Source organism: Lepus europaeus, chromosome 4, assembly GCF_033115175.1.
Source record: "Lepus europaeus isolate LE1 chromosome 4, mLepTim1.pri, whole genome shotgun sequence".
Classification (NCBI taxonomy): domain Eukaryota; kingdom Metazoa; phylum Chordata; class Mammalia; order Lagomorpha; family Leporidae; genus Lepus; species Lepus europaeus.
Window position 1 is genome coordinate 161,154,688 of NC_084830.1, and position 8,462 is coordinate 161,163,149.

The 8,462-nt window shown below is 51.5% G+C and overlaps 1 protein-coding gene across 1 annotated transcript; it reads right to left on the reverse strand.

The window, feature by feature from the left end:
• Positions 1-3,182: 3,182 nt before the first annotated feature.
• On the reverse strand, positions 3,183-8,462 carry ARL14EPL (ADP ribosylation factor like GTPase 14 effector protein like). Its single transcript, XM_062189820.1, has 3 exons — positions 8,367-8,462; positions 6,179-6,318; positions 3,183-3,405 (listed from the first exon to the last, which is right to left on the reverse strand). The coding sequence occupies exons 1-3, from the start codon at positions 8,460-8,462 to the stop codon at positions 3,183-3,185; spliced, it is 459 nt and encodes a 152-aa protein (XP_062045804.1).

Below are 8,462 nucleotides of genomic sequence, written 5' to 3' on the forward strand. Positions count from 1 at the left end.
TGAAGAGACATGTCAGTGAGGATGACGCTCAGATGGTAAATAACACACGAAAAAGTTCACATCATCGGTCATCAGGAAGTGCAAATTAAGACCACAGTGAGATATCATGACACACCTTCCAGAATGATCAAAAACTAGAAGTTTCTAAGATGGTATAGACCGACTAGCCGTGGTATCTGTCCAGATCAGCACTGTTCGCTGTCCAGAAAGGCAAAGGGGAGGGGAAGTGCTTTTTCTGTGTTGGCTTCCGCAGTTCTAGGATATTTCGGAGGGGGGGGGGGGGGGACAGAGGGTTGTCTCAGACCTCGTAAGGATGCTCTTGGATGCTTACAAACTCGACTTCTGGCAACTGTGTCCTGCAGACGGACGAGCTGGAGCCCTGGGGCACAAACTGGCCACAGGCGCCCGGCCTGAATCCTTCCCTGCAGACCAGCTTACAGCTAAATGACCTGTGTGGAACGGCTTGCCTCAGGCGTTCTGCCTGCTCACGAAGACGCGCCATCAGCACTGACAGATACCCACCCGGAAGAAAGAGAAGTGCCACCACCCTGACGGGCCGGACTGCACAGGGGCATTGCCCACTCCCCTGAATTCAGTGCGAATGACTAAAGAGCTTTACACACCTTGTGGGAACAATTACACACCTGCGAAAGAGGCTTCTGACCATTCCCAGAAGGATATTTTGGCAATACCCGTTTAGTGCAGGCAGCTCCCTGAAAATGATGGGATTGCTATTAGATCAAGACGAAACAGCTCGATTTCTAACAACGCACTTCATCCGATACTTTACTGGGCTTCCGCAAGAGCAATGCGAGGCCTCCGCTGGTGGCTCTACGTGTTTTTACCCTTTGCTTTCCTGGGAAAACTCATCAACATCATTTGCCAACACATTTTTGAAGCCTGACCATTTTAGACCAGATTCCTTTACTTAAGACCAAATGATAGGCCGGCGCTGCGGCTCACTAGGCTAATCCTCCGCCTTGCGGCGCCGGCACACCGGGTTCTAGTCCCGGTCGGGGCACCGATCCTGTCCTGGTTGCCCCTCTTCCAGGCCAGCTCTCTGCTGTGGCCAGGGAGTGCAGTGGAGGATGGCCCAAGTGCTTGGGCCCTGCACCCCATGGGAGACCAGGAGAAGCACCTGGCTCCTGCCATCGGATCAGTGTGGTGCGCCGGCCGCAGCGTGCCTACCGCGGCGGCCATTGGAGGGTGAACCAACGGCAAAAGGAAGACTGTTCTGTCTCTCTCTCACTGTCCACTCTGCCTGTCAAAAAAAAAAAAAAAAGACCAAATGACAAGACAGAAGGGAAGGAGAATTGCATACCGATTTTCTTAGGGTTCTGTTAAAATATGAAAGTAGGACGCTTGATAATGGGAAACAGTATTTCTCACTCACCTGCTCACGAGACAGAGCTGCGACATGTTTTACAAACAAGGAAGCTTCGGGCTCCCCCGGGGCCTCTGGCTCCTGAGGCTCAGGCACCTGTGGGTTTCCAGGGACCTGGATCAGTTTTAGGATCAGGCAGTTTGGGACATCCCTTCCATCCTGGAAGAACGCGACTTTGTCCCATCAGCCAGAGTTGCCAGGTCATTTTATCCCTCTGAGTCCCCGCTGTGAAAGTGAGAAAACAAAACAGCAAACACAAAAAGAGTCTGGTTTGGGGCCACAGCCCCTGTGGAAACAGGCCCCGGGCAAATGTTGCTCACCCCTGCACCTGCCCGGCCACCGGCAGAGGGCGGCCTCCAGGTCAGCTCTTCAAGTGAGCCCGAGGGTTCCTGTGGGCTTGAAAAGGAGGATTCTGTAATAAAAACACTATTGACGATGGCCTTGGTCTAGCGCTTACAAAATAATTCTTACTCTCAGAGCAAGACAGCACAGCTGAGCCCAGGCCCTCTCCTTGTCTCAGGACTGGACACTCCTGGTCAGCAGACTTCCTACCTTCGTCCCAGGGCGGTGAGGGTTAAGAGGAGGCATGGGAAGGACGCACTTAGCACAATGCTTGGCTCGGAGCTGAACTGAGTGGGATCCAGAAAACCCAGGGAATCCTATGGAAAATGATGAAGAGGAAACTCTAAATTCTCTCACCACACAGACAGCAGTCGCAGCACGACTTGGGAGGTTTTGCTGATTCTGTCCTAAAATAAGCTGTCAACCAACAGGTGCAGAACTGCCAGAAGTCTTTCCTGGTGGAGGCAACTGTGCAGAAACAAGTGTTTTTGACTCTGATTATGGAGGAAAAATGAACTCTGAAAACTCCCATTTGTAACATCGCAAATTTATTTCCAAACAAAATGTTCCTATGCTTGTTAAAAACATAATAAATTACTGTATTTAAATAGTCACCTATGTATCTAATACAACTTGGAAAGGTGGTTCTGATGTCGACATCACCAGGGTTCCTGTTACAAAGGCAAATTCTTGAGCCCCCATCCTAAGGAGCTGGGAATTCTAGGGGTGGGGCCTGGAGGTGGAGGCTTTGGCAGGTGCCCTGAGGAGAACCGCTGACTTAGGGTAAAGAGTTCTAAAAAATGAATTCATGGAAGGCTGACTTCAATTTTCTGTAAACCTCCTACAATGTATCGGAACTGGAAAGCCCACCGCGGTGTTCAGCCAACTGCCTGTGAGTGGGCGTACTCCATCAGCGAACAGAGAACAAGTGCAGTTTCCTTCTGTGGAGAAAATTTGGAACTACTCCTCCTGAAGTGAAAAAATCATTGACTTTCAGGATATGCAAGTCCTAAGTGTCCAATTTCACAAGTAAAATACAAAGCAAAATTCACGTTAAGGTCACCAATACACGAGTAAAACGAGGCCGTGGATATACCGTGTAAAGCTGCAAGTGTCTTTTTTCTTTAGAAAAGTTCAAATGTCAACTGTGATTTCGAATGGTGACATACGAGATCCTGAGGACAACCAGATATTATAAATTTATGATTCTGCCTTCTACATAAGAGCTCTCCACTGCAGACTTCCGGAAGTATTAAAACTGCGTTTTCTCAGGTACCAGAACACGAGAAGAGACTCAAATCTGATGGAGCAGACGGGCATCAGCGAGACCCTCACTGTCGCACTTCTCAGTCACAAGCCAAGGAATTCGAGACGGTTCTAGAATCACTGCCCGCCCCAGCCTGCCCCGGCCCTGCCGTGCACCGGAGGAGAGGCCGGCCGCGGCGCGCAGGCGGGCCTAGTCCGGCACGCTGAAGGGCAGGGCGCTGATGATGTCCCCGGACTCGGTGACGATGGCCTCGTAGACCCAGCGGCGGTTGCAGCGGCACTTGGGGCCGCACTTGTTGGAGTTGCACTTGGGGCAGGGGTAGAAGCAGCCCAGGCAGTTCTTCTCCAGGCAGTCGCACAGGTCGGCGTCATTGCAGAGGAGTTTGCCGCTCCTGCTGTACTTCTTCATCACCCTGCGGAGGACGGAGCCATGCCGTCTCGGTGGAGAGCCAGCCCGGCAGCCCGCCCGCACCCACCCCCGCCAGAATACTCCCGGGGACCGACGCCAGGGAGCCCCGTGCGACAGTGTCCCGCGTGCTGCAGGCTGGGAGGTCCTCACCCCCTGAGGACGTACAGGGAGCCTCCAAGGCCTCCTCGGGCAGGTGCTCCAAACCTTTAAACCATGACTATTCTCAATGGGATTTTCCCTAGTAAATCACACTGTTTTAAAAGCACTGCTTGGAATACAAGTATTTTAACAACAAAAGATGAAAGCCATCAAGTATTGTACTATATTCATTTATCTTTTAATAAGCACTTTTTTTAAAGATTTGTTTATTTGAAAGGCAGAGATACAGAAAGAGAGAGAAAAAAAGAGATATCTTCCATCCACTGGTTTGCTCCCCAAATGATGGCAACAGCCAGGGCTGGACCAGGCTAGAGGTAGGAGCCAAGAGCCTCTTCCGGGTCTCCCACGCAGGTGCAGGGGCCCAAGCACTTAGGCCATCTTCCTCTGCTTTCCCAGGTGCATTAGCAGCGAGCTGCGTTGGAAGTGGAGCAGCCGGGACTCAAACTGGCACCCATTTGGGATCCCAGCACTGCAGACAGAGGCTGAACCTTCTACACCACAGCACCAGCCCCCCAGATGTATTTTTAAAAAGCAAACCCAGGGGTCGGCACTGTGGCGCAGTACACTAAGCCTCAGCCTGTGGTGCTGGCATCCTATATGGGCAGCAGTTCGAGTCCTGGCTGCTCTTCTTCCAACCCAGCTCTCTGCTATGGCCTGGGAAAGCAGTAGAAGATGGCCCAAGTCCTTGGACCCCTGCACCCATGTGGGAGACCCGGAAGAAGCTCCTGGCTCCTGGCTTTGGATCGGCACAGCTCCGGCCATTGCGGTCATCTGGGGAATGAACCAATGGATGGAAGACCTCTCTCTCTGTCTCTGCCTCTCTCTGTAACTCTGTCTTTCAAATAAATAAAATAAATCTAAAAAAAAAAAAAAAAAAGCGCAAACCCAGGGCCGGAGAGCGTGGCGCGATGGGTGGAGTCACCACCTGTGGAGCCAGCATCATCCCACATGGGCACCAGTTCGTGTGCCAGCTGCTTCACTTCCCATCCAGCTCCCTGGTAACAGCCTGGGAAAAGCAGCAGCAGGTGGCCCAAGTGCTTGGATCCCTGCCACCCACACAGGAGACCTGATGGAGGTCCCAGCTCCCGGCTCCTGGCTCCGGCCTGGCTCAGTACCGTCCATTGCAGCCGTCTGAGGAGTGAACCAGCACATGGAAGATCTCTCTCCCCAGCTCCCTTCCGCTCTCCCTCTCACCCTCTCTTTCTCTCTAACTCTGACTTTCAAACAAATCAATCAATCTTACAAAACTAACTAAATAAATAAAAAGCAAGCCCCGGGCCAGTGCTGTGGGTGCAGCAGGTTAAGCTGCCGCCTGCAATGCCCACATCCCAGCTGAGAACCGATTTGAATCCCGGCTGCTCCACTTCAGATCCAGCTCCCAGCTACTGTACCTGGGAAGGCAGTAAATGATGGCCCAGGTGCTTGGGCCCCTGCACCCCTGTGGGAGAACAGGATGGAATCCAGGCTTCCGCTTCTTGCCCGGCCCAGCCCTAGACATTGTAGCCATTTGGGGAATAAACCAATGGATGGAAAAATCTCTCTCGCTGTCTCTAACTCTGCTTTGCAAATAAATACAACTCTTTCCTGTCTTTTGGGTTTTTTCCCTACATCCTGACTTGAGATGCTTCCATGCTAGAAGACGCAGCTCCACGTACTCCGCTGCAAGAATACACAAGGACTTCCTGAGCCTTCGGCGGACGCTGTCCGCATTGGGAGCACTGCTTTCTCTGCTGCCACAGTGGTGCTGGGGACCTCCTGAACACACCTCCTCACACCTGTGAGTAGACTTGTGCCAGGACACGTAGCCGGGAGTGAAGGTGTCAGGGCCTGAGGAACACGGGCCACACAAAGCTGCCTCGCAACAGTGCGCGGGCCTCGCAACAGTGCGCGGTACCACCGTCCACTTGATGTGGGCCGGCGTCCCGCCCTAGCTGTGACCACACTGGACTCTGCCTGTACGGAGGAGGCTCAGGACCCTGACTGCTGCTGAGCTACTGTTTTCCTATGAAAAGCCTGTCTCTTATGTTAACTTTTCCATTAAGGTAGTTATTATTTTCTATTGACTTGTGAGATTCCTTGTATATTTTGGACAGTGATTTTTTTAACTACAAACAACCTCTCCCACTTTGTGACTTGTTTTCCATTGTTTTTAGGGTGTCTTAACGGGCACAGTTGTTAATTTTGATGTAGTCAAATTTGTCAACCTTTCCTTTGTGGTTTGCTAATTGATACTTGGATGCATTAACAATCATTGCAGTAGGGACTGTGCTATGGCCATCTGATACCACGCCTTCTTCCATGGTTGTTATTATTTCTGCCCCTAATGAGAGACCTTTGCTTTCTGCAATTATCTTTCCTGTCAGAGCTATTATTCTGGTACAGGGCTGTTGAATCCCTTTTTGGGAAAAAAAAAAAAAAAAAAAAAAAACCTGCCTCTTCATTTGGAATCAGAGTGCGCTGCGGCTTGACTTCGCCAATTTCCAGGTACACGCACTACTACTGTCCTGTAGAAGAGGTATTGTTAAGTCATAAAGAGGCAATCTTTAATCACTTTGCTTTGTCAATTAGAAAACGCATATCCCAACTCCACAAACGAATATAATAGGTCACGGACTTACTTACTCTTTGCAGAAAAATACTCGTTCATCTTGGACATCCGAGCCCTCTTCCTCTGCTCCCGAGTCTCGGGGTTGAAATCGGCCACCTGGGGTCCCGGGTTCTGAAATGCCAGGCATCTGAGCTGTCGCTCTATCTGCTGCTGTGAAATGAACACAATATAGAAGAGCTTTATGTGTTTACACTGCCTTAAAATAAAATTTCTGTAAATTACTATAATGCAAGAAAATGACTACAGTTTACACAGAGAAATAGTGCATCTGATTAAGTTTCCAAAGATGATATGAGGGGCTGGCGCTGTGGCGTAGTGGGCTAAGCCTCCGCCTGCAGGGCCGGCCACCCACACGGGCACCGGTTCTAGTCCCATCTGCTCCACTTCCACGCCAGCTCTCTGCTGTGGCCTGGGAAAGCAATGGAAGATGGCCCAAGTCCTTGAGCCCCTGCTCCCGTGTGGGAGACCTAGAAGAAGCTCCTGGCTCCTGGCTTCGGATCTGCCCAGCTCCAATCGTGGCCAGCTGAGGAGTGAACCAGTGGATAGAAGACCTCTCTCTCGACCTCTTTGCCTCTCCTCTCTCTGTGTAACTCTGACTTTCAAATAAATAAATCTTTAAAAAAAAGATGCTATGAGCTTTCCCCAATTAGGGTATTCTTCCTGAACAAAAAAAAAAATATAAAACTCACATACAAAAATGTAAAAAAACCAACCAAGGGGGACAGAAGAACTCTTTCTATCCACAAAACACCAGTCAGCTTCCCCAATGATGGGGACGGGTGCCAGAATTTCCTGTTAGCTGGAAAAGGCCATGCCAAGGGTCTCACAGCACAGGGACCCAAAGCACACGTGCTCTGCCCTAAACTCAGGACCTGAGATAGGGTGAGAGCTGCTTCCCACCCCGGGAGTGTGGAGGCCATCGGGGCTGCCACCCAGCGCACAGAGACCACCTACAGCGTCCGGGCCTCCACCAGAGCCACACCCGAAGAAAAGCCTCACCACAGTGACTCCCTGCGGTGCTGGGAAACTTAGAAATTAAATGGGGCCTAAGCAGGAGGGAAGGCAACAAAATGCCTCAATCAACTCCTGATGACTCACTTAAAAAATGTGTATTTGTGATCATCTGTTTGAAAGGCAGAGTGAAACAAAGGAGAGAGAGGGAGCTCTCCCACCTGTAACAGCCTGGGGCTGGGCCAGGCTGAAGCCAGGAGTCAGGACCTCCATCCAGGTTTCCCGTGAGGGTGGCAGGATCTACTAACTCAGGTGGAGGGAGCCAGATGAGGACTCAAACTGCAGCCCTGAGATGTGACGGAGTGACCCGAGGGACCCGAGCGGCGCCACAGTGCTGGCCCCGATGACTCATTCTGGACATGCAACACTTTGGTTACGAGGGTATTGCCTAGAAGGTATTGCCTAGAAGGGTTTTAGGAGAAAACCATCTGAGCAGTCTGAAGACAGGGCTGGCCCGTCCATGAGGGACACTTCCCTTGTGGGACTTCCCATGTAACGAGTGAGTAGCAGACTCACCTCGGCCGCTCCGCAGTTGCTTTGGCTGACTCACTTTCGGCACAGGATAATAAACACACTGCTTTGAACTTTCACCCTCATGTGTGTCTATGGATCTGCTTTCACACTGAACCTCACAAGCGCCATTCTGCATTCAGGCGCAGCCAGGAAGTAAGGCAGCCTGGCGCCACCCGTCACTCTCACATTCTCTGCAGCTCGCCCAGGGCTAAGAACCGAGACACAGGAGTGAGCTGACCAGCAGGCTGTGCCGGCAAGGCCACCTGTTACTGGCGTGCCTCGAGCAGTACCTGCTTTTGCTGAGCCTCTGTTAAATGGGGTTCTCAGTAGTATCTGGTGACAAGGATCAGAGGAGCGAACCACACAAGGTTTTAGAATCATGACACAACATAATAAAAACAGAACAAGGGCTTGATAAAGGGAAACCCAGCAATGTATTCAGCAGTGTTCGACTCTGAGAGCAGGATTTAATTGCACAGAAAACTGGGCTTAAGTTCAGGGGGTGTGAGAGGCACAGAGGGGACAGGGGAGGTGAGCCCAGACCAGTGAGGAGCACAGAGTCCCGGCGTGGGGGAACAGAGGCCATTCCCAGAGTGCGGCCTGGCCCAGCTTCCTGCCTGCCCCTGCAGGATTCGACAGCGCGCCCCAGACCGCACAGAGGCCAGGCTCCATACCAGCTGCTTCTGTCCGATTTGGCAGGTTTTCTCCGGAGAATTTCTATCCCTGGGCCCCTGTGGAGTGGAACTGCTTTCTGTTGCTTGTTCACTCAT